Source organism: Saimiri boliviensis, chromosome 15 (assembly GCF_048565385.1).
Source record: "Saimiri boliviensis isolate mSaiBol1 chromosome 15, mSaiBol1.pri, whole genome shotgun sequence".
Lineage (NCBI taxonomy): Eukaryota > Metazoa > Chordata > Mammalia > Primates > Cebidae > Saimiri > Saimiri boliviensis.
The window spans coordinates 68,614,635-68,641,019 of record NC_133463.1 but is presented as its reverse complement, the minus strand read 5'-3'; the positions used below and the strand labels follow the sequence as shown (position 1 = coordinate 68,641,019).

The 26,385-nt window shown below is 37.6% G+C and overlaps 1 protein-coding gene across 2 annotated transcripts in view; it reads left to right on the top strand.

Moving 5' to 3' along the window:
* TAF2 (TATA-box binding protein associated factor 2) overlaps positions 1-26,385 on the top strand; it is a 105,525-nt gene that overhangs the window by 17,710 nt on the left and 61,430 nt on the right. For both annotated transcript variants that reach the window (XR_012514165.1, XM_074387084.1), the window contains exons 4-14: positions 6,672-6,790; positions 9,071-9,212; positions 11,393-11,624; positions 14,711-14,895; positions 15,461-15,574; positions 17,484-17,583; positions 20,017-20,102; positions 22,046-22,181; positions 23,774-23,928; positions 24,611-24,725; positions 25,071-25,180. Coding sequence is in view for 1 of the 2 variants with exons in the window: in XM_074387084.1 (XP_074243185.1) it covers positions 6,672-6,790; positions 9,071-9,212; positions 11,393-11,624; positions 14,711-14,895; positions 15,461-15,574; positions 17,484-17,583; positions 20,017-20,102; positions 22,046-22,181; positions 23,774-23,928; positions 24,611-24,725; positions 25,071-25,180 (1,494 nt within the window). In the remaining variant the exon portion in view is untranslated. The remainder of the gene's footprint in view (positions 1-6,671; positions 6,791-9,070; positions 9,213-11,392; positions 11,625-14,710; positions 14,896-15,460; positions 15,575-17,483; positions 17,584-20,016; positions 20,103-22,045; positions 22,182-23,773; positions 23,929-24,610; positions 24,726-25,070; positions 25,181-26,385) is intronic.

Below are 26,385 nucleotides of genomic sequence, written 5' to 3'. Positions count from 1 at the left end.
CTGCCTCAGCCTTCTGAGTAGCTGGGATTAAAGGCACGCACCACCATGCCCAGCTAATTTTTTGTATTTTTTTTTTAGTAGAGACGGGGTTTCACCATGTTGACCGGGATGGTCTCAATCTCTTGACCTCGTGATCCACCCGCCTCGGCCTCCCAAAGTGCTGGGATTACAGGCTTGAGCCACCGCGCCCGGCCAATATTGTGTTTTCTTAAATGTGGTAATCCCAGAACTCTAGATATGGTTCTTCCTATTTGGACTAAGCAGTATATACATAGCGGTAGATCCATTTGTCCTTTATCTAGATACAGTTTGAAACTCTTTGCCTTTTAAAACTTGTTTTAGAATTAAAAAATCACAAACCAAGTGTCTACTGTTCTCCAGAAAATCACCTGACACCCATAAGGATTCTTGTAGACTCACAGTAAAGGGGTGGGAAAACATATACCATGCAAATAGAAACCAAAAGCGAGCAGGAGTAGCTATTCTTTTATATCAGATAAAACACATCAAAGCAACACGAATAGACAGTTGTTAAAAGAAAATATACAAATAGCCAACACATAAAATTCTCAGCATCACTAATGATCAGGGAAATGCAAATTACAACCACAATGACTTACCACCTTATCACAGCCAGAATGACCATTATGAAAAAGTTAAAAAAAAAAAAAAACATAGATGTTGGCATGGATATGGTAAAAAGGGAATGCTTATGCGGTGCTGGTGTGATTTAAGTACAACCTGTGTGGAAACACTGGGGAGATTTCTTCCATCCAAGTACTAACTGGGCCTGACGCTGCTCAGCTTCCAAGGTCAGACGAGATTGGGTGCATTTAGGGTGGTATGGCCGTAGGCGGAGACTGCTTAAAGAACTAAAAGTAGGTCTACCATTTGATCTAGCATTCTCACCACTGGCTATCTGCCCAAAGGAAAATAAGTCATTATATCAGAAAATACACCTACATATCTATGTTTATTGCAGCACAGTTCACAATTGCAAAGATATGGAACCAGCCTAAGTCCGCATCAGTTGATGAGTAGTTAAAGGAAATGTGCACATATATGCACACACATATACACACACACACACACATACACACACACATATGTATGGATATATGTACATACACTCACCATGGAATACTGCTCAGCCATAAAAAACTAATGAAGTCTTTGTAGCAACGTGGCTGGAGCTGGAGGCCACTATTCTGAGTGAAATAACTCGGGAATGGTAAACCAAGTACCGTATGTTCTAATTTTTTATTTGTATGTTGAAATCTAAACCATCAGATTACTACAGACTAAGAGCTATGGGTATGCAAAGACATACAGAGTGATATAAGTCTGGATATTAAAGACGCTGAAGTGGGGAGGAGGGAGAGATTTTAAAAACTACATATTGAGGCCGGGCGCGGTGGCTCAAGCCTTTAATCCCAGCACTTTGGGAGGCCGAGGCGGGTGGATCACGAGGTCAAGAGATCGAGACCATCCTGGTCAACGTGGTGAAACCCCGTCTCTACTAAAAATACAAAAAATTAGCTGGGCATGGTGGCTCGTGCCTGTAATCCCAGCTACTTGGGAGGCTGAGGCAGGAGGATTGCCTGAACCCAGGAGGCGGAGGTTGTGGTGAGCCGAGATCGTGCCATTGCACTCCAGCCTGGGTAGTAAGAGCCGTCTCAAAAAAAAAAAAACCCTACATATCGAGTACAGTGCACTACTTGGGCAACAGGTATGCTAAAATCTCAGATTTTCCCATTGTAGAGTCCATGTAACCAAAAACCACTTGTACCTGAAAAGCTATTGAAATTAAAAAAAGAAATGAGACAGCAATCACATTCTACTTTCTGCCTTGTGCTATGTATTCATGCCTTGAAATTGCTTTTTAGCGCCCAGGTAGTTAGTTAACCTAATACTGTCACATAGGATACTCTAACCCACACCCAATAGCTTAAAAATGTATAGCCAATGGAGATGGTAGAGATTATAGGACAATGACATATTAAATATTTTGTAGTCATTATTTTTTTGAAAATTGAAAATATGTTATAATTTTACACTTTAATTTTTGACCTCCGTGAAGTTATTATGAAAGAAAACACTTGATTTGTATATTGAAATCTAAACTATCAGATTATTTGAAATTGGCTTCCCAGTTGATTCCATTTATAGTGACTTACCCATTTTATTTGGACCACTTCACCTTTTCTCAGGAAATGAGATTAAATGAAAATAATTTTCCCCCAAAAAAACTAATAACTAATAGGTAATGTTTAAATCTGGCTTTCTTTTTGTGCAATAGTTATTTTATTTTTTAATTTCCTTGATAACTTGCTGGGAATACAAGTTTCGCAGTCATCAAATTTGATGTTTTTTAAGTGTTGTTGAAAATAAATTATACCCTGTAGATAGAATAGTCATTAAAATTAGATGGTTAAGTAAGTGCTGACAAGGGTTTAGAGCAACTGGCAATTTCAGATATTGCTGGTGGCCATGCAGAACGGTACAACTCTTCTGAAACAGTTTTATAAATTTTAAAAAAGTTAACTGTGTTTACCATCAGTAGTCCCACTGTTGGGTATTTGTACTACAGAGATGAAGCTTATGTTCACACAAAGACCTGTACACAAATGTTCATAACTTTTTAATTTTACACTTCCAAAAGCTGAAAATAACCTAAAGGCCCTTCTGGTCAGTGGATAAACAAACTGGTAGTCTATAAAATATAATACTCAGTGTCAAAAGGAACATATTATTAATACGTGTAACAACTTGGATGAATTTCAAAAATGTAGTGACGCAAGCCAGTCTGAAAAGGTAGCATTCTACGTGATACCATTTATTTGGCACAAAGAATAGCATAAAGGACGTTTTGGCGTTGGTAGGACTGTTCTGTATCCTGATTTTGGTGGTTAACTGAATCTGTACATGTGTTAAACTTTATACAACTGTAGACCCAAAAAGTTTTTTTTTTTTTTAACTGTATGATAATTTAAAAAAAAAAAACAAAAAACCCACAGGCATACCTCCTTTTATTGTGCTTTGCTCTGTTGTGCCTTGCATGTTCTGCGTTTTATTTATTTATTTATTTATTTATTTATTTTCTTACAAATTGAAGGTTTGTAATAAGCTTACATCAAGAAAGTTTATCAGTGCCATTTTCCCAACAGCATGTGCTCATTTCACGTCTCTATGTCACATTTTTGTAATTCTTGCAATATTTCAGACTTTTTCGTTATTGTATCTGTTAAGTTAATCTGAGATCAGAGATCTTTGATATTACCATCGTAATTGTTTTGGGGATGCCACAGATGGCATTCATGTAAGATGGCAAACTAAATGATAAATGTTGTGTGTGTTCTGACTACTTTGTGGACCAGCTGTTCCCTGTCTCTGTCCACCTCCTCCAGCCTCCCTATTTGCTGAGACACGCAATATTGAAATTAGGTCAGTTAATAATCCTACAGTGGCCTCTAGGTGTGCAAGTGAAAGGAAGAGTCTCACATCTCTCACTTAAACCCAAAAGCTATAGAAATGACTAAGTTTAGGGAGGAAGGCCAAAAGCTAGGCCTCTTGGTGCCAGTTCCTAAGTTGTGACTGCAGAGGAAAAGTTATTAAAGGAAATTAAAAGTGCTGCCCCAGTGAATACACAAATGATAAGAAACTGAAGCAGTCTTATTGCTGATGTGGATGGAGAAGGTTTTAAAGATCTGGATAGAAGATTAAATTAACCACACCATGTCTTAAGGCAAAGCCTAATCCAGAGCAAGGCCCTGACTCTCTTCAGTTCTGTGAAGGCTGAGAGGTGAAGAAGCTGCAGAACATTTTGAAGCTAGGGGAGGGTGGTTCATGAGATTTAAGGAAAGAAACTTTGTCCCTAACATGAAAGTGTGGGGTGAAGCAACAAGTGCTGATGTAGAAGCTGCAGCAAGTTATCCGGAAGATTCAGCTAAGGTTATTTATGAAGGTTGCTACACTAAGCAACAGATTTTCAATGTGGATGAAACAGCTTCTACTAGAAGAAGATGCTATCTACTACTTTCCTGGCTAAAGAGAATTCAGTGCCTGGCTTCAAAGGACAGGCTGACTCTTTTATTAGGGGCTAATGCAGCTGGGACTTTAAGTTAAAGCCAGTGCTCATTTACCATCCCAAAAAATCCCAGGACCCTTAACAATTATGCTAAATCTGTTCTGCCTGTTTTCTGTAAATGGAGCAGCAAAGCCTGGATGACAACACCCTGTTCACAGTAATGTCTACTGAATTGAATATTTTAAGACCACTGTTGGGATTACTGGTCAGAAGAAGAATGCTTTCAATATATTACTGCTTATTGACAAGACATCTGGTTATCCAAAAGCTCTGATGAAAATGTACTGGGAGATTAATACTGTTTTTATGTGCGCTAACATAGTATCTATTCCGCAGCCTGTAGATTAGGAATAATTTCTACTTTTAAGTCTTACTGTTTAAGAAATGCATTTCATAAGGCTATAGCTGCCATAGATAGTGATTCCTCTGAGGGATCTGGGAAAGTCAGTTGAAACCCTGAAAAGATGCACCATTCTGGATGCCATTAAGGACATTCATGATTTAGGGAGGAGGTTAAAACATCAACATGAACAAGGATTTGGAAGAAGTCGATTCCAAACCTCATGGATGACTTTGAGGGGTTTAGAGGAGGAAGTAACTGCAGTTGTGGTAGAAATAGCCATGAAACTAGAATTAGAAGTGGAACCTAAAGATAAGACTGAATTGCTACAATCTAATTATATACAGCTTCAGTGGATAGAGGAGTTGCTTCTTAGGGATGAGCAAAGAAAGTGGTTTCTTGAGATGGGATCTACTGGTCAAGATGCTATGAACATTCTTGGAATGTCAATGTTTATTTAACAGAAGGAAATTATTAAAATATATTGAGAAATCTTTTTACTTCCAGAACTCTCTGCTTTGTAGTCGCTGCCTTGAATAGTTGGTAAAGCCATAGTTCTGTTATAGCCTTCGTAATTGGTAGAGAGATGGATGAAGATGGAGAAGGAATGGCCTTTGTCAGGTTAAGAGTCTATAGCCTTAATGTTTCTTTAATGGCTTTTCCCATTTTATTTTTCCTTTAGTTATTCAGTAGAGATATATATGAAACTTTTCTTTTTCTTTTTTCATTTTTTTGAGATGGAGTCTCACTCTGTTGCCCAGGTTGGAGTGCAGTGGTGGAATCTCAGCTCACTGCAACCTCTGCCTCCTGGGCTCGAGCTATTCTCATACCTTTGCCTCTCAAGTAGCTGGAATTACAAGCGTGCACCACTACGCCCAGCTAATTTTTGTATTTTTAATAGAGACAGGGATTAATCATGTTGGCCAGGCTGGACTCGAACTCCTGGCCTCAATTGATACACCCACCTTGGCTTCCTAAAATGCTGGGATTACAGGTTTACGGCCCTGCACCCGGCTACAACTTGTTTTTTAACTAGATGAAAAATTTATTAAGCTATGGGAACGTCACTAACCTCACCTTGTGACTACACCTAATGGCAGGATTACAGATATAATGACGTACAACGAGGATGTGGCTCATGGTGTTTATGTATTTCATCTATTTCATCTTGTATTCTTGCCCTTCCCATTCCATATCTTTTTCCTGTCTTTTGTTTCTTACTTTTTTTAAACTAATTTCAGTGAGGAAATGTAATATGGGTATATATACACATATAAGTTTGCTTTTATGGAATACAATTAAAAAAGCAATTGAGAACAACATTTTCATATTTCTGTAAGACTTCATCGTATTGTTTTCATCAAATGGTAAATAAAGTCAGATAACTATGCAACAAATACTTAGTAGTCTCTCCCGACATAGTGAATATAGTAGTGAGCCTTCTGAAAATTCTCTGCTTCATTAAGCCCACATGGTGATGCACTAGTGGGTGGAGGTGAGTGGTGTTACATTTTGTGGAATTGATTCCCATCCCAATTTATTTTAGACATCTTAATCTTTGTCAAATTACAAAGCTTGTTGAATCCATTCTAATTTTTGCCAGATTGATAAAGAATAGTCAATTCTTCACATATTCTTTACATTTGTATCAAAAAAAGTATCGTGGCTTTGGAATTTCAAAATTAATGAAGAATGTAATAGTCATAATAATAATCATATAACTTGGTGAGTAGAATGTATATTCCATTATATTCATGGTTTAATAGTTTTTAATGTGGTGAGTAGAAAAAAGCATTACTTGGCTAAAGAGTGTTCTTAGGAATTATGTAAGAAGATAAAATGCTTACCAACAGTTGTTATCAAATTATATTTAAGAAAATGCTCAAAGGCCAGGGGTGATGGCTCATACCTGTAATCCTAGCACTTTGGCAGGCCAAGGCAGGTGGATTACTAGAGGTTAGGAGCTCAAAACCAGCCTGACCAACATAGCAAAACACCATCTCTACTAAAAATATGAAAATTTGCCAGGTGTGGTGATGGGTGCCTGTAATTCGAGCTACGCGGTAAGCTGAGGCACAAGAATGCTTGAACCCGGGAGGTGGCGGTTGCAGTGAGTCAGATGGTGCCACTTCACTCTGGCGTGGGTGACAGAGTGAGACTCCATCTCAAAAAGAAAAAAAAAAAGAAAATGTTTGATAAGATTATGGCTTATTATTAAAAGTTGGCTCTTTTATTTTCCCTCAGGAGAAACCTCAATTATTTTTCCAATGCTTATGCAGCTGCAGTTAGTGCTGTGGACCCTGATGCCGGAAATGGAGAACTTTGCATTAAGGTTCCATCAGAGCTATGGAAACACGTCGATGGTAAAGCACCAAGAACGTTATTGACTGCACACTAAAATCATGTTAGATTCAGGGACTAGAGAATTTTACATGAAAACTAATGATGCTGGCCAGGTGCGGTGCCTCATGCCTATAATCCCACCACTTTGGGAGGCTGTGGCGGGCAGATCACCTGAGATCAGGAGTTAAAGACCAGCCTGGCCAACATGGCGAAATCTCATCTCTACTGAAAATACAAAAATTAGCCAGGCATGGTGATAGGCACCTGTAATCTCAGCTCCTCAGGAGACTGAGACAGGAGAATCACTTGAACCCAGGAGGTGGAGGTTGCAGGGAGCCGATAGTGCACCCCTGCACTCCTGCCTGGGCAACAGAGTGAGAGACTGTCTCAAAAACAAAAACAAAACCAACCTAATGTAAATTAACCAGTTGAAATATACAGAATGGGTTGGAAGCTCTCTTTCTGATTAAGGATCACTGGCTAACAGGATAATATCAATTCAGGGCTGTGAAAAAAGCAATTTATTTCACCATTGTTTTTTAAAGGAAAAAACAAATTGTGTTTTTGTTTTTGTTTTTTTGTTTTTCTTTGAGAAGGAGTTTCGCTTTTGTCACCCAGGCTGGAGTACAATGGCACAATCTCAGCTTACTGCAACCTCCGCCTCCCGGGTTCGAGTGATTTTCCTGTCACAGCCTCCCGAGTAGCTGGGGTTACAGGCGCCTACCACCACGCCCAGCTAATTTTTGTATTTTTAGTAGAGATGGGGTTTCGCCATATAGGCCAGGCTAGTCTCAAACTCCTGACCTCAGGTGATCTGCCTGCCTTGGCTTCCCAAAGTGTTGGGATTACAGGTGTGAGCCACCATGCCTGACCATGAAAAATATTTTTTAAAAATCATATAGATAGAACAATTTGTCAAGATTTGAGAACCTGCACAATATCAAATTAGTTTAGAATTACAGTATTTTGTAGCAGGAAAGATCCTGAACAATCTGGTCCAATTGCTGCTTTTTACAGAAGAGTAATCTGAAGTCTGATGAGTAAGTAACTTGCTGAAGTTCACTTAGCAAATTATTGGTGGAGATAAAGCTAAAAAATAGGGTTTCTGATACTCATTCTGCAGACTTTTAAACCTTTTTGTCTTGTATAAAGTTTTAGCCATTATAGTATTGTATATTAGCTTCTGCCTTGCCTATTTATTTAACCTTATAAAAATTTAGTATAAGACTTCTTGTTTTGGTTTTTTGTTTGCTTTCTATTGGGGGGCTTAGGGGTGGGATAGGATTTGTGGAGGAACTTACCCTGATTTGCGGGACAGACGTGGAAGTCATCATTGCATGTTTAGGGTTTGGAGATGATCCATATGATTGTAATGCTTGGAGGGAAATTAAAATCTTACGAAAGCAACACGTTATAATGAAGAAATCAAGCATAATAAAAACCATAATAATAAGGCAAATTTTCAAGTAGTGTTTCCTCCTCTACCTCTCATCCTTGTACTCCCCAAAGTCACCTAGGGTTCATTTTGTGGGAGAATGTAATAGGAGAAAAAACTTGAAAAGTTAAGGGTATTAGTTTATTTTCACACTGCTGATAAAGACATACCTGAGACTGGGAAGAAAAAGAGGTTTGATGAAATTACAGTTCCACATGGCTGGGGAGGCCTCACAGTCTTGGGAGAAGGCAGGGAGGAGCAAGTCATGTCTTACGTGGATAGTGACCAGCAAAAAGAGAGAGAGGGCTTGTGCAGGGAAACTTCCATTTTTAAAACCATTAGATCTTGTGACACTTATTCACTATCATGAGAACAGCATGGGAAAGACGTGCCCCCATAATTCAGTTACCTCCTACTGGGTCCTTCCTGTACCACATGGGCATTATGGGAACTACAAGATGAGATTTGGGTGGGGGCACAGAGCTAAACTATGTAAGTAAGTTTGGGGTTGGATTTGGAAGGCCTAAAGTGTGCAGTGGGGGCATTTTGGACTTTTTTCTTTGGGCATTGTACATTGTCAGAAATGTTGAAAGGAGGATATGGCATAACCACAGGTATATTTGCAGAAGAAAATACAAGCAATAATTATAATTGATTGGAGGTAGAAATACCCATAGAAGCAGTCTGTTGAGTTAATATAGGCAGACAGATGGTGTAAGTCCAAATGTGGGCTGGTAGTGTGGTTTTTCATATAAATCTCAGTCCTCAATTCCATTTCGTGTTCAGCATTAAATCTTTGCCTTTATTATATATAACACTGAAACTTAATTATATATCAATGTATGTGTATATTTATTTGTTGCAGAGTTAAAGGTCCTGAAGATACACATCAATTTTTCTTTGGATCAACCCAAAGGAGGTCTTCATTTTGTGGTACCCAGTGTAGAGGGAAGTATGGCAGAGAGAGGTGCTCATGTTTTCTCTTGTGGGTATCAAAATTCTACAAGGTAGATTACAGATTCTTAAATATTTCAATTAATTTTTAAATTGCACTTTTTATATATAAGCAATACATAATTTAGTGTAAAACAAGAAATACTGGTTTTATTTCCTCCCAAATTTAGACTTCTTTCAGATTACTTTCTGTTGTCATTTCTTCTCAATTTCTTTTTCTTTTCTTTTCTTTTCTTTTTTTTTTTTTTGAGACAGTCTTGCTCTGTCACCTTTGTTGGAGTGCAGTGGTGCTATCTCTGCTTGCTGCAACGTCTGTCTCCTGTGTTCAAGTGATTCTCATGCCTCGACCTCCCAAGTAGCTGGGATTATAGGCATTCACCACTACACCTGCCTAATTTTCTGTATTTTTAGTGGAGACGGGGTTTCACATGTTGGCCAGGCTGGTCTGGAACTCCCGTCCTGACCTCAAGTGATCCACCCACCTCAGCCTCCCAAAGTGCTGGGATTATAGGCATGAGCCCCCAAGCCTGGCCCCCCCCACCCTCAGTCTTACATCTCCCTTCTTCTCTCTCATTTTTATTATCTACTCTTTTTTTTTTTTTTTTTTTTTTGAGACGGAGTTTCGCTCTTGTTACCCAGGCTGGAGTGCAATGGCGCGATCTCAGCTCACCGCAACCTCCGCCTCCTGGGTTCAAGCAATTCTCCTGCCTCAGCCTCCTGAGTAGCTGGGATTACAGGCACGCGCCACCATGCCCAGCTAATTTTTTTGTATTTTTAGTAGAGACGGGGTTTCACCATGTTGACCAGGATGGTCTCGATCTCTCCATCTCGTGATCCACCCGCCTCGGCCTCCCAAAGTGCTGGGATTACAGGCTCGAGCCACCACGCCCGGCTTATCTACTCTTATAAAATAATTCATCTCACTTGATTTTCCTTCTTTTTTTAAAAAAAACTTTATATTGAAGTAAAATAATACATACAGAAAATTGCACAAAGTGCAAAGCTCGGTGAATTTTCATGAGTGAACAAGCCCACGTAATTCACACTTAGAGACAAAGAATATTGCAAGCATCACAGAGACCTCCTTTCACCTGCTTTGATTCTCTACTTCCCCACTCCACGTTTTGCTACTCAACTCAGCTAATTTTTTTTTTTTTTTAAAAAGTCTTACTCTGTTGGCCAGGCTGGAGTGCAGTGGTGCAATCTTGGCTCACTGCAACTCCCACCTCCTGGGTTTAAGTGATTCTCCTGCCTAGCCTCCTGAGTAGTTGGGTCTATAGGTGTGTGCCACCACACTTGGCTAATTACATATTTTTAGTAGAGATGGGGTTTTACCATGTGTGTAGTAGAGACAGCCTGTCGCCAGGGTGGAGTGCAGTGGCACAATCTTGGCTCACTACAACCTCCACCTTGCAGGTTCAAGTGATCCTCCTGCTTCAGCCCCTCGATTAGCTGGGATTGCAGGCACATACCACCATGCCTGGTTAATTTTTGTATTTTTAGTAGAGACAGGGTTTCATCATGTTGCCCAGGCTGGTTTCAAACTCCTGACCTCAGATGATCCACTTGCCTTGGCCCCCTAAAGTGCTGGGATTACAATGTGAGCCACTGCACCCAACCGCTCCTCAGATTATTATAATAACTCCTCTAAACCAGAGGTAATTTCTTGTACACTTTTATGCCTCAATACTGAGTACTTACCCTGTTACATAACACCTTACCTGAATTGATGAAAACTGACTATAAATTTTATATCTTTTACCAGCACTTATTTGAATTTATACAATGTGTTACATACTCCAAAAAAGCAGTTTTATAATTTAATGGAATAAATTCTGAATGTTATTTTTATAAAACATTTTATGGTAAGTCTTTTTTAGTTTCTGAAAATAAATGCTGCATAAAAACTGACTAATGTGACTAATGTGCATATACAAGTTAAAATTATTTTTTAAAACATTGGAAACTAAGAATTGCTTAACTTTTTTTAGGGTTTGAACTGGTGGTACTATATAATATATATTTTTAATGTTGCCAAATAGTATTTGGAAACAGATTTTATTTTATCAGATTTTTTTCAGGTTGTATAGTAAAAAGCTTCAGTAGTCAAATAGCTGAAGTTTTTTTGTTGTTGTTGTTCATTTTCTAGAAATGCTGAAATAACTTGCATGTGGGGTAAACAATGTAGAGGACATTCTCAATGCATTTTCTATTCTGTCAATCTTTTATCTAGATTTTGGTTCCCTTGTGTTGATTCATACTCTGAATTGTGTACATGGAAATTAGAATTTACGGTAGATGCTGCAATGGTTGCTGTTTCTAATGGAGATTTGGTGGAGACAGTGTATACCCATGATATGAGAAAGAAAACTTTCCATTATATGCTTACCATTCCTACAGCAGCGTCAAATATCTCCTTGGCCATCGGACCGTTTGAAATACTTGTAGATCCATACATGCATGAGGTGAGTCAGAGCTCTCCCCCCTTTCTTTCTTCCTGCCCTTTTACTGCTTTTAAAAAGATAGATGTTAATGAAATATTAAGTCTTCATTCTTAATAACTCCTCTGACCAGAGATAAAGTCTTACACACTTTTATGTCTCAATACTAAAAAAGATAACTTTTCAACTATCAAGAATATGACTAGAGAGAAAATGTTTCCTTATCTCATAGATTTAATGATATGAATTACTGAATGAATTTATGAATTTCCTTTTTTTTTTTTTTTTTTTTTCTTTTGAGACAGAGTTTCACTCTTGTTAATCAGGCCGGAGTGCAATGGCGCGATCTCGGCTCGCCGCAACCTCCGCCTGCTGGGTTCAGGCAATTCTCCTGCCTCAGCCTCCTGAGTAGCTGGGATTACAGGCACGTGCCACCATGCCCAGCTAATTTTTTGTATTTTTAGTAGAGACGGGGTTTCACCATGTTGACCAGGATGGTCTCGATCTCTTGACCTCGTGATCCACCCGCCTCAGCCTCCCAAAGTGCTGGGATTACAGGCTTGAGCCACAGCGCCTGACCTCAACTGAATGAATTTCTTTCAAAATGTTGTGTTTAAATTTTAGATTATTTTCCAACAGGGGGCTTAGCACTTCAAAAGCGCTTCAGTTTTATCTTGATTTAGAACAGGCATCCCCAAACTTTTTACACAGGGGGCCAGTTCACTGTCCCTCAGACCGTTGGAGAGCCACCACATACTGTGCTCCCCTCACTGACCACCAATGAAAGAGGTGCCCCTTCCTGAAGTGCGGCAGGGGCCGGATAAATGCCCTCAGGGGGCCGCATGCGGCCCGCAGGCCGTAGTTTGGGGACACCTGATTTAGAATATAGGTTGATTTCTGTAATTAATTCTGTTCATTACTAATGTCATCTCTTTGTTTAGCATGTTTTTGAATGTTACAGCTTCATCTCTGGAATCTAAAATATTGTAAATTCAAAATTAAAGAGCAAAATTTATTCTTACTTCAACATATACAGAGAAAAATAGACAGAGTTAGGAATCTGGTTAGCAAACTCATGAAGACTAGTTTCTTCCCAGCACATGTCTTATTATAATTCATTTATCAGTTGACAGGCCAAATAGTAATTTTAGGCCTCCCCAAGCATGAGACTTATGCCGAGTAGAAAATGATTTATTAGTTGTTAACTCTCTTCCTTAGTCTTCAACTTAAAAAAAAAAAAAACAAAAAAAAAACCATATAATTTGACTTTGTATATCTCAACAGCATTTCTTCTAGTCATGTGAAGAAAAATTGAGGGCAGCAGGCTTTTGGTGAGCTCCTCAGTTTGCCATTTATATTTGCTTTGCTGAAATTCACAGGATTTGTAAAATCACTCATGGAAAAGATTCAGGATATTTTGTGATGGTTTTGCTTATGTTGTCTTGACAGTGACTCTTTTTAAAGGTTTGTCGCCGGGCGCGGTGGCTCAAGCCTGTAATCCCAGCACTTTGGGAGGCCAAGGCGGGTGGATCACGAGGTCAAGAGATCGAGACCATCCTGGTCAACATGGTGAAACCCCGTCTCTACTAAAAATACAAAAAATGAGCTGGGCATGGTGGCGCGTGCCTGTAATCCCAGCTACTCAGGAGGTTGAGGCAGGAGAATTGCCTGAACCCAGGAGGCGGAGGTTGCAGTGAGCCGAGATCGCGCCATTGCACTCCAGCCTGGGTAACAAGAGCGAAACTCCGTCTCAAAAAAAAAAAAAAAAAAAAGGTTTGTCCACTGATAAGATTGGCAGTGAACTTTATTGTCTTTGGTAAATGATCAATTTTAAAATCAATGTTTGATCAGTACCTATTTTGTATTTGAGAAGGTTTTTCTTTCCACTCTGAGCTATTGAATAGGAACAAGGCAAATAACAGTCAAGAATTATTTTTCCTGACTTTAGTTTTCTCTGTGTCACATCCATGAGTTGTTACCTGCATTAGCAGTAAATTTGCTGTCGGGTAGGTTTGTCTAAAAAAATAATCCTTTTTTTGATGAATAGTATTTTTTATTTGCTTACAAAGGGAGTGTTCATCATGATACAGTTTTGGGCTCTGATCATTAATAATGCATAGATGCTTTTCACTACTTTTAATGGTAGCCTCTAATCTGTTCTTTTTAAATGTTATTAGAAGAATGATTTTGATGATACACTAAAAGCTTCCCTTGCTTTTGTAGTTCTGCAGTAATTAGAAATCTTAAGCATAGTTTTCAAGATCTTCTATAATTTGACCCTAATATATGTTATATTCAAAATAGTTTACTTGTATTTCTCCAGTCATACCTGTTTTCTTCCCGTCTTCAACTCCGAGATGTTCTGTTTTCCTGTACCAAAAGTTTCCTGTCAAACTTCTGTTGAACTCAAAAAGATTACCATACTTTCACGCTCCTGCGTGAAACCTTACAAGGTTGTTCTAGTCAGTTATCTGTGTCATTGTTGATGGCATTCACTTGGCACAGATCATAATACGAGATAGCATATGATATTTATGTGACCAAAGCGAGATGTAGCCTAATAAAAAAACCAGAGTTGCTATTTCTATGGTGGGCATTTTTAAAAAAAATCTCCTACCATTAAGCCTTTCTGCAGTTTTTGATATGTAATTGAAATATCAGAGGGGGGCTACAGTAATTATTCTCTATATGCAGATAATATGATTAACATTAACTGTTAGTAAGATGGTATTAACATGCATTATTCACTAGGTTCGATATTTATGAATAAGAGGTAGGTTTATAATAGGCCTTTGAAATTTAAATCTTTCTTGTTATGTGTACATTTGAGAAGAAATTTTAATTGAATTTGGAACCAGAGTTATATTTTATTAGGTCTAAGCCTTCCACAGACTTATAATCCACCATGAATTTAATTTTTAAGTACAATGAATATTTTATAAATGTGAATAAAAGTTATCACTAATTTCACAACATTTTCTTTCAGCATCTTGAAATTATTAAAGAATAAATTTTTGAGAACATTTATTTATAATTGAGATATTTAGGAAATTTACAGTATTAAAGTCAACTCTTTGATTTAGACGATCCTCCTTGCTTCTTCTTTTCAGGTTACTCACTTTTGTTTGCCCCAACTTCTTCCATTGCTTAAACATACCACATCATACCTTCATGAAGTCTTCGAATTTTATGAAGAAATTCTTACATGTCGATATCCATATTCCTGTTTTAAGACTGTATTCATTGATGAGGCTTATGTTGAAGTGGCTGCTTATGCTTCCATGAGCATTTTTAGGTTGGTATCTCTCCAGATTTGAAATGCCTAAATTAAGGTAATGATGTGAAGGAAAGTTACTGATTTTTGTGGTCAATTTTAAGAGAAGTTTTGAACTTTTCTTCAATTTAGATTTGGTTGGCTTTATAGAAAATTTTTTAAAATTTAAAAATGTAGAAAAACATGAAGACAAAAATTTTAAGATAACTCAAAAGGCTCATTATCATCCAGAATTAACTAAAATTAATATTTTCCCTGTTTTAGTCTTTTTTTAATAAATTGTTAAAAAATTATACAGATCATTGATTAGTATGAATTTTCTGACACTATTTAAAAATTTACTGATATTGTCAGAAATTGTCAGAAATTTACTGATATCATCAGTGGAAAATGTGCTCCTTGCTTTAAGCAAAAGTTACTCATGATGAATTTTAGCTAAATTTTGAAAAGATTAGAATGCTCTTTGGGAGAATTTTTTATTCTATTTGATATCTAACTTCTATTATTTTAAAAGTGGACTTATTTTATTTTCACTGAATAAGTATTTATTTCTTGGTTATAATGAGCTTTCTTTGTTAAATTCCAGCACAAATCTTTTACACAGTGCCATGATTATAGATGAGACACCTTTGACTAGAAGGTGTTTAGCCCAGTCCTTGGCACAGCAGTTTTTTGGATGTTTCATATCCAGAATGTCTTGGTGAGTAACCTGAAATTTCATGCTACTAAGAAAAGAATCAACTCTATTTTCTTTTATTTTCCTGCATTTAAGCTGACCTTTGCCCTAATTGCTGAGAGCTAATTTAAAAGACACTGTTTTATATGTATTTAAAGAAAAATGATTATTTTAGCCGGGCACGGTGGCTCACGCCTGTAATCCCAGCACTTTGGGAGGCCGAGGCGGGTGGATCACGAGGTCGAGAGATCGAGACCATCCTGGTCAACATGGTGAAACCCCGTCTCTACTAAAAATACAAAAAATGAGCTGGGCATGGTGGCGCGTGCCTGTAATCCCAGCTACTCAGGAGGCTGAGGCAGGAGAATTGCCTGAACCCAGGAGGCGGAGGTTGCGGTGAGCCGAGATTGCGCCATTGCACTCCAGCCTGGGTAACAAGAGCAAAACTCCATCTCAAAAAAAAAAAAAAAAAAAAAAAAAAAAAAGATTATTTTAATTAAGTTTCATGCTAACTTTTTGGCCATGAAATTAATATAATCACTTCTGCAGTTTATAAGGTAAGATTTTGGTAAAACAATCTCTTGAAGAACTGAATGAATACTGTAAATAAAAGAACTTAAATGTACCAAAAACCATAGTTAGAATTTTAATATTAATGTTTAAAGCAATTGGAAATAATAGTTATTAAGAGGAGCAAAATAGTGCTCCTGTGCAGCAGTAATAATTATTTAGGGTTTTGTCTACTAGTGCTCAGCTTTGTACCAGTTTGTTGAAAGAAATGAAAGGTATAAATGTTTTTTCTTTCCTCTTTTATTAACGCAAGATAATTTTGAAAAAAACACAAAAATTAAGATTATAAATTATAGTTGTGAACATTCTGCACTATATACAGTATGTAAATCTTGGTTTTCTTTTTTTGCTTGCTGGAGGGGAGAGGGCAGAGGCTAAAGATAGATCTCTTATTTGTAATTTTCCTAAAGCTACACATAGAAGTTTGATTAAAGAATAGTGCTTGGAACATAGTAGGCAAAATATTATGGATGGATGGATGGATGGATGGATGGGTGGGTGGATGGGTGGATGGGTAGATGGATAGATTGAATATACAAATGAATAAATGAGTGAGTGATGTTAATTGTGATTTTTTTTTTCCTAGAGAAACCAAAAAAAAAAAATGAATGAAGCAATTAAACTTTAGGTTTTAGAATGTCATTGGTATTGACATAATGCATGGGATTGGCAATAATAGCATGTGGACTTTTAGAATTGAACAATATAGTCCTGGCTATGAGCAAGTATTTCCTTAGAGACAGAGACATTAAGAACAGAGTTGGGCCGGGCCCAGTGGCTCAAGCCTGTAATCTCAGCACTTTGGGAGGCCGAGGCGGGTGGATCACGAGGTCGAGAGATCGAGACCATCCTGGTCAACATAGTGAAACCCCGTCTCTACTAAAAATACAAAAAATCAGCTGGGCATGGTGAAGCGTGCCTGTAATCCCAGCTACTCAGGAGGCTGAGGCAGGAGAATTGCCTGAACCCAGGAGGCGGAGGTTGCGGTGAGCCAAGATCGCGCCATTGCACTCCAGCCTGGGTAACAAGAGCGAAACTCCGTCTCAAAAAAAAAAAAAAGAACAGAGTTGGGCAGGAGGGAAGCAGCACTGTCAGAGTAGAGCATGTACTCTGGCAATTGATACCTGAAGCAAGACTAAAGCAGTGTCATACTTAAAGGTAAAGGCAGGTATGAATATGGTATAATGAATGAGCAAGTAGAACTCAGCCAGAAGAAGTTGGGAAACCTACTGATTTGTTAATAATTTTTATTTTCTTGATGAGAGCAGAGAAATAAACACTACACTTACTCCATTATCCTCTTTGACATTATCTAAGGCGTTTTTATGATTAAAAGTAACTTATACTTTGACTTTTTGCTTAGGTCTGATGAATGGGTGCTGAAGGGAATTTCAGGCTATATCTATGGACTTTGGATGAAAAAAACTTTTGGTGTTAATGAGTACCGCCACTGGATTAAAGAGGTAATAACAGCTAGATCCCTTACCCACTTACACGTCAGTGAGACTTTAGTGCCCTCCTGATTTCCAAGTCTCGTGTCCTCCATTTTTTTGTTGTATGGTTTTTTTTTGAGATGGAGTCTCGCTTTGTTGCCCAGGCTGGACTGCAGTCGCACGATCTCAGCTCACTGCAACCTCCCCCTCCTGGGTTCCAGGGTTCTCCTGCCTCAGCCTCCAGAGTAACTGGGACTCTGGGACTACAGGCATGTGCCACCACGCCCAGCTATTTTTTTTTAATTATTTAGTAGAGACAGGGTTTCACCATGTTGGCCAGGCTGGTCTCGAACTCCTGACCTCAGGTGATCCACCCACCTCAGCCTCCCAAAGTGCTAGGATTACAGCCATGCCCAGCCCCTCCATTTTTAATGATTTTAAAATACTACTTGAAAATCCCTAGTTATTCCCAGCAAAATGGGAATCAGTATACTGAGAAAGACTAATGGTCTATTTAATCTAATCTCCATTGTCAACATTGGCCCCTAAAGACTTTTTTCCCCCTAAGGAAGAGAATATTTAAGTTCCTTAAACATGAGATTGGTCATTAGGTATGTGCCAGGTCCTTATAGTATTCATTTATAACTGTGCTTCCTAAATTTGTTTAGCTTTGTGACCTTAATCTTTCCAAGTCTCATCTGTATAAGGCGTGCAATAGTAGTGTCTGCTCATGGCCAGTGATTGTTAGACATTATACATTTAATGTGCATGATGCTTTGCACATATTAACTGCTTATTATATTCTGGTTAGACCTTGAATGCATTTATGTTGTCATTGTCATATCTTTTTTTTTTTTTTTTTTTTTTTTTTTTTTACAATTTATAGATTTGGCCAAAAAAACCACACCATTGTTGTATTTTACTTAGCACATTCTGGTCATATATATAAACTTTTTAATCATATCATGCTTAGTGTCTTCATTCTCAGGTGGAAAAATTGTAGCCTTTAATATCTTCATTAAACAAACCTTATTATCTTCCCCTTATTCTCATTTTACATATTATTATCACCCAAGAATAAACTTGAGTAAGCCAAAAAGTTAATTTTCAAAGGTTTTAACTACTAACATATTCGTATTTCTACATCTAGAACTAGAGAAGTCTGTTCATCATTTCAGAAACTATTAAGAAGAACAAAATAACACAACACTTAAAATGTTTCAGGCACTGTTACAGACATTTTATAAATATTAATGATCTTGGGCCAGTGGTTCACTCTTATAATCCCAACACTTTGGATTATTGTTGGGATCACGAAGTCAAGGGTTTGAGACAAGCCTGCTCAACATGGTGAAACCCAGTCTCTACTAAGAATACAAAAATTAGTTGGGCATAGTGGCACGTGCCTGTAATCCCGGCTACTCAGGAGGCTGAGGCAGGAGAATGGCTTGAACCCGGGAGGCGGAGGTTGCAGTGAGCTAAGATCATGCCAGTGCACTCCAGCCTAGGTGACAGCAAGACTCCACCTTGGAAAAAAAAAAATATTGATGATCTTAATTCTCCTAATTACTTTGCTATCATTTCCATTTTATAGATGAAGAAACTGAGGCACAGAAAGAAAGGTTAAATTATTTCGTCAAAGTGCACAGCTAGTAAGTAGTAGACCGAGGATTCCAACTTGGCTTTTAATTGCTTCACTATGCTGTTTGCCACTTTTCTATACTACATCTGTATTAGTTAAACTAGTCATGAGTTTCCAGCATAATTGTAGTAGTGTCTTTTTTTCACTTATGCTTTTTTTTTTTTTTTTTTTTTTAATTAACCAGGCATGATGGCATGTGCCTGTAGTTCCAGCTTCTTGGGAGGCTGAGGTGGGAGGATCAGCTAAGCCCAGGAGGTCAAAGGCTGCAGTGAGCCATAATCAGCCACTGCACTCCAGTCTGGGTGACAGAGTAAAACCCTATCTCAAAACAAAGGAACTGCCCTCCTTTTTTTTTTTCTGTTAAAAAACAGAACAAAACAAAACCCTTTTTTTTAAAAAAAAACTTCGATTTATGTCATGTTAGAGAAGACTGGAGTTTTAAAATGATGGATTCCTGACACAATTTATTCTCATTCCTTTTTACTCGCCTAAATTCCCTGAAGCAAAATACAGAGAAGGGAAAAATAAACTTGGGAGACAGCTCAGAGAGATCGAGAACAGCCATAAGAAAAAGTTGCCAGGCTGCTGCCCGGCCCTGAAGTCACAAAGTAGACAAGTCTTTGGCTTTTGTCATTCTGCCAGCTGTGTAGGCTGCTTTATTTATAAGAACATAAACTATTCTTTAACCGCATTTACTTATTTTAAGACATTTACATTCTGATTTTAGGAAATGAAAATTCACAGTTTAATTTTAAAATTTGATGTGTAAAATAACTTTACTTTACAAATTTTACTGACCTCTATCTTTATGTATTTTTTAGGAGCTAGACAAAATAGTGGCATATGAACTGAAAACTGGTGGAGTTTTACTACATCCCATATTCGGTGGAGGAAAAGAGAAGGATAAGTATGTTTACTGTTCAGAGATGATGTTACGAACTTTGACTACATATAAAAATCATTCCATTTGAGAGCTAACTAGTATTTCATTGTACCTCAGAATTTATTTAACCTTTCTCATTGCTATTCTTTGCTAAAGCTTACAAACTCATAAGCTCATAAGGTTGGAAGTAACAAGTAAAATCTAAAAATAATTTTTAAAATATCAGATTGATTAAAGTATTTTAAATTTTAATATGCCACTAAGAAAAAAATTTTTTAATGGAATCTCACCCAGGCTGATCTCGAAGTTACCCAGTTATCTCACATTGTTACCCAGGCTGATCTCTCACATTGTTACCCAGGCTGATCTTGGGCTCAAGCAATCCTCCTACCTCGATCAATATGCCACATTTTGAAGACGTGTAATACCACTTGCCATAGTTTGTTTATGCTACTATAACAAAGTACCACAGAAATTTACTTTTTGTTCTGGAGGTTGGCAAGTTCAAGATTGAGGCACCAGGAGGATTGGTGTCTGTGAGGGCTGCTCTCTGCTTCCAAGATGCCACCAAGTTGCTGCATCCTCCAATAGGGTAGAACGTGTCTTTAGAAGGTAGACGGGATGGCAGGGCAAGAGAACACTTCCTTCAACCTGCAGCCTTTTTATGAGGTTGCTAATCCCATTCATGAGGGTAGATCCCTAATGACTTAATCACCTCCTAAAGGCCACACCTCTTAAGACTGATGCATTGGGGTTTAAGTTTCAACATGAATTTTGGAGGGGGCAGCGTCATTCAAACAAACCATAGCACCACTCATACACTGTGAAAGTATAGTTTGATAACAAGATTTCTGAAGGGTAATTTAGTGTACTAATCAGAGTTGTAGAATGGGTAATTTTTAGATCCCACAGTTCTTCTAGGTATGTGGTCTTAGAGAAATTCTTCTTGTGGCCAGGCGCAGTGGCTCATGCCTGTAATCCCAGCACTTTGGGAGGCTGAGGTAGGTGGATCACTGGAGGTCAGGAGTTCGAGACTACCTGGCCAGCATGGCGAAACCCCATCTCTACTAAAAAAACAAAAATTAGCCATGTTTGGTGGTGGGCAGTTGTAGTCCCAGCTACTCAGGAGGCTGAGGCAAGAGAACTGCTTGAACCCGGGAGGCGGAGCTTGTAATGAGCTGAGATCGTGCCACTGCACTTCAGCCTGGATCATAAGAGTGAGACTCAGTCTCAAAAAAAAAAAGAAATTCTCCCAAGGACCAACTGCTGTGAAAAAGAAAAAAAAAAAAAGAAATTCTTCTAGGCATTTATCATACAGAAATATTTGCACATTGGTAAAAAGATATTCACCATTGCATTATTTGGTTTAGTGAATTTATAAACAACTTAAATATTCATGTATGGCATATTTTCTAGACTGTATCTCTAAATTTACTTATGATCCTTTTCATTATGTCAAATTTTTTTTTTAATTTTTACATATTCATTCTGATCTTTATGTCTTCCAGATTTTATATTTTTCCTTAGGAAAATTTTTCCCATCACAAAATTATAAAGAGAAATTTTTTCTTGTATTTCTTTTAGTACTTTTGGAGTTATTTTTGTTTTACATATATAATCCATCTTTACTATATTTTTTTTTTTGCATGATTCAGTGTTGGGATATTGATTGGAATTGCATTGATTGTATTGATGGATTTGGGGAGAATGGAAGTGTTTACTGTATTGTATCTTCTCATCTAGGAGCTGGGTATTTGTTTCCATTTATTCAGATTTTCCTTTAGGTCCTTAAGTAAAATTTCATAATTTTCTTCCAGTTAAGTTTATTTTTAGATGTTTCTTAGTACTAAGGAAATTGCTTGTATATTCTCATGATGTTTTTAATATATTTTCTTGATGTCGTGAAATTTATTGTTTATTTAATAGTCAAATTTGCTCTATTAGGTAAATGTGCTTATTTTTTTTAGTCCAGCTTCCCATCTACACTTCTCAATAAAGCATCCACATACACTGTCCTGGGAATACTACACTATGTTTCAGTGTAAAGCTCACCTTGTGATGAGATTGATTGAAAATAGGATCAGTATGGAATTTATGCTACAAGTAAGTATTAAAGTTAAGAACTTAACAATGGTAAATAAAGATCTGTATGTCTATATTCTGAATACATTTCTGTGGAATAGGAGTCAGGACATCTGGATGTGTAGTTCTGTTTGCCCACTAAGTAACCTGTGCTATAATTTGCATTTCCTCAGATACAGAATAGTTATTAATGCCAGAACAACTTAGCACATGATTTTTATGAAGATGTAATTAGAATGTGGTGGCTGGTCTTGGTGGCTCATGCCTATAATCCCAGCACTTTGGGAGGCTGAAGTGGGATGATTGTTTGAGGACAGGGCTTTGAGACCAGCCTGGGCAGTAAGAACCCATCTCAAAAAAATGTTTTTTTAAGAAGCCAGTCATAGCGGCCTGATTCTGTAGTCCCAGCTTCTTGGGAGGTGGAGACAGGAGATTGCTTGAGTCCAGGAGGTTGAAGCTGTAGTGAGCCATGATGGTGCCACTTCACACAACCCTGGGTGACAGAGCGAGACTGTCTCAAGAGAAAAAAAAATTAAAATCTTGGGGATGAATGTAAAACATACTTATGCATATGAATTTGTGTTCTGCATTATATTAAGGATGAATTGCCACTCTAAACTCTTTTCAATAGAAAAAAGTAAACTAATATAAATGATGTTTATTTTTGCTATTGCTAAATTTTGCAATGTATTTTAAGTGAGTTTTAGTATGAATAGTTGCAATTTAGTAGCTGAGAGTGGAAACCAAATGTTCAGCCATTTTTTTTTCTTTGAAAACATTCTTAGAGGCAGGTAAAAAATTAATTTTTTAAAGCATTTTAAGTTTCCTGTAAAGTTTCTTTAATCTTTCTGTTCTTTATCTTGCCTTTTTTTTTTTTTTTTTTTTTTTTTTTTTTTGAGATAGGGTCTCACTCTGTCACACACACAGGCTGAGAATGCAGTGGCACAATCACTGCTCACTGCAGCCTTGACCTCCCAGGCTCAAGGGATCCTCTCATCTCTCTCAGCCTTCTGAGTTGCTGGGACTACAAACATGCACCATCACACCCGGCTAATTTTTGTATTGTTTGTAGAGATGGAGTTTTGCCATGTTTCCCAGTCTGGTCTCCAACTCCTGGGCTCATGCTGCCCACCTACTGTTGTCTCTCAAAGGGCTAGGATTACAGGCATGAGCCAGTGCACCCAGCCTCTAGAATAAAGAACAGAAACGTTTAATGATAGATGGTCCATAAAGAGCTACTCGAGCTTTGGAGTGTGTAAATCCTGATGAGTATTATTAGCTTCTTAATTTCTAGTTTCTGTGTAAACTCATGGCATAATCAATTATAGGTATTAGATATTATTCTTACTATAATTCTTAATAAACAGTATTATTTATTGAGTACATCATTAGCATTTAATAATGTTTATATGAAGAATGGTTTTGTTTTCTGGCTGCTTATATCTTTGCATATTTCTATTGCTGGTAGTCTTTAGAATAATACATGTAATAAGTAGTGAAATTATTATCTTCTATAATTGACTACAATAAAGATATAGTGCAAAGTAAGTATTCTATATAAATGAAAGGAATGTGTTATAGGAACTTACTAAATGATACTTTTATTATTACAGGTTTTCAATAAACTGCTAAGTCTGGCTAGTACTGCTTCATCTCAGAAGTTCCAGTCACATATGTGGAGTCAGATGTTGGTTTCCACATCTGGGTTTTTGAAATCCATTTCAAATGTCTCTGGCAAAGATATTCAGCCATTAATAAAGCAGTGGGTGTATCCTTTTAATAACAGTTCAACAAAGTGGGGAAGGGAATAGGGTATGTGTGCAGGGGGAAGACGGAAGAAGAGAGACTCAAGGGGGCCTAGAAGGGGATATGAACTGTTTATATTTCTAAACAGTGGTAGAAATAATGATGAACTCTGGGTTGTTTCATCTAAGATGCCTACTAGACAGTAAGGTGCACACATATATGTTTATATTTGTAAAGTTTGGCATATTTTAAAGACTTTCTAGTGAATAAAGAATATGAGTAAAAAAATTGGTTAAATGTTAGTATAGGTAAGTAATCTACCAGACAGGCCTGTAGGATTACTTGTGAGGTGCAGCAGTTTGCTGACTTGTGGATGTGGTTGGGGTTGGCACAATTTGAGTGGTATCTTGGAATTTTGCAGTTATTGCATTTTTCATTTCAAAACACCATTATATTAATAATCTTGTATAATGGTTCTACTTCTTTCAAAACACAAATTTGTCAGGGTTTCAGAAATTATATTTAAATCTGGGAAAGCATTTTTCACAAGAATTTTGAATACTTTGCCACCTGGTTTACAACAGAGTATGCTTTCAGACTTTGAACTGGTGGGAATGCATCTGAAAATTTATCAATACCATGATGAATTACTTGTTTCGTACACATTCATTTCAATATGTAAAATTTCCTTTACAATTCTTCAGAGATCAGAGTGGAGTGGTAAAATTTTATGGAAGTTTTGCATTTAATAGAAAACGAAATGTCTTGGAATTGGAAATAAAACAGGACTATACATCTCCTGGAACTCAGAAATATGTGGTAAGTGTTTTTCCAAAATGGCCTTTGTATTGCTGTCGCCTCAGTTTCAATATAAGAGGAACTTAGGGATGGGTTACTAGTTAGAAATTAATGAGATTTTGTTTGCAGAGAATGAATTGAGAAAACATTGACTTTGTCAAAGAGAAGACAAGGTACAGAGATTTCAGGTGGCTCAGAATCTTCCAGTTGCCCCCTTAGGCACCTATTACCTATCTAGATTTGCAGATACTCATTTTGTGTAATATCATTTTATATCTTGATCTGTATTTCTCTGTACACATAAGCATACATATTGATATATTTTTTTAATCACATCTCTGAACAATATGTTGTTGTTTTTTAAAGGGACCACTTAAAGTGACAGTGCAGGAATTAGATGGATCCTTCAATCATACATTGCAAATTGAAGAAAACAGCCTTAAACACGATATACCCTGCCATTCCAAAAGCAGAAGGTAGGCATTAAATAATAACTATAAACTGAAATTTAAACTACAAATCTCACAGACTAAAATGCCGAAATAAAAATCCTATTGTATACCTAATTTTTTTAGACAGAGTCTTGCTCTGTTACCCAGGCTGGAGTGCAATGATGCTATCTCAGCTCACTGCAACCCCTGCCTGCCAGTTCAAGCAATTCTCCTGCCTCAGCCTCCCAAGTAGCTGGCATTACAGGCAACTGCCACCACACCCAGCTAATTTTTGTATTTTTATTAGAAACAGGATTTCACCATGTTGGCCAAGCCAGTCTCCAACTCCTGACCTTCAGTGATCCGCCTTTCTCGGCTCCCCAAAGTGCTGGGATTACAGGCATGAGCTACCATGCCAGCCTATGTATACCTAATTTTCTAGGTAGAGAACATGTTATCTAGTACCTTTTTTTCTTCATTTTACTTCCTGTTTGTATTACCAAACATTCTTTGTTTGCTTGCTTTCTTGATGACATTTTTATCTTTAGAATTAAATAACAATATTTGGCTGGGTGCGGTGGCTCACACCTGTAATCCCAGCACTTGGGAGGCTAAGGTGGGCAGATCACTAGCTTAAGAGATCGAGACCATCCTGGCAACATGGTGAAACCCTGTCTCTACTAAAATACAAAAAATTAGCCAGGCATGGTGGTGCACGCCTATAACTCCAGCTACTCGGGAGGCTGAGGCAGGGGAATTGCTTGAACCCAGGAGGCAGAGGTTGCAGTGAGCTGAGATCACACCACTGCACTCCAGCCTGGCAAGAGAGCCAGACTCCGTCACAGGAAAAAATAAAATAAAATTAAATAAATTTTAACATTTGGGTTTGAGAATCCTTATTTTGTTGGATGGTAGAGGCCGAGTGGCTAGAATGGAAGTTTGAGTTTTTGGTGCTAGAAAAAAATTGAAGACAAATAGCTCAGGTTCATCCTTATTAGTCTTGTTGGATTAATACCTACAGGAAATATTAGGAAAGTCATGATTGAAAGGGAAGAGCTGAATATGTTATGCAAAGCTTCTGCACCTTGCTTACTATTTTATTTTCTTTCTTCTCTGTATCACCATGCCTCTTCAGAACATTCTTGATGTCTTTCAAAGGCAAATTGCCACTTTTCTTTAATGTGTTTTTCACTAACCACTTATTTAAACAACAATTAGTATGTACTCTGAATAGTGAGAGACGAGAACAT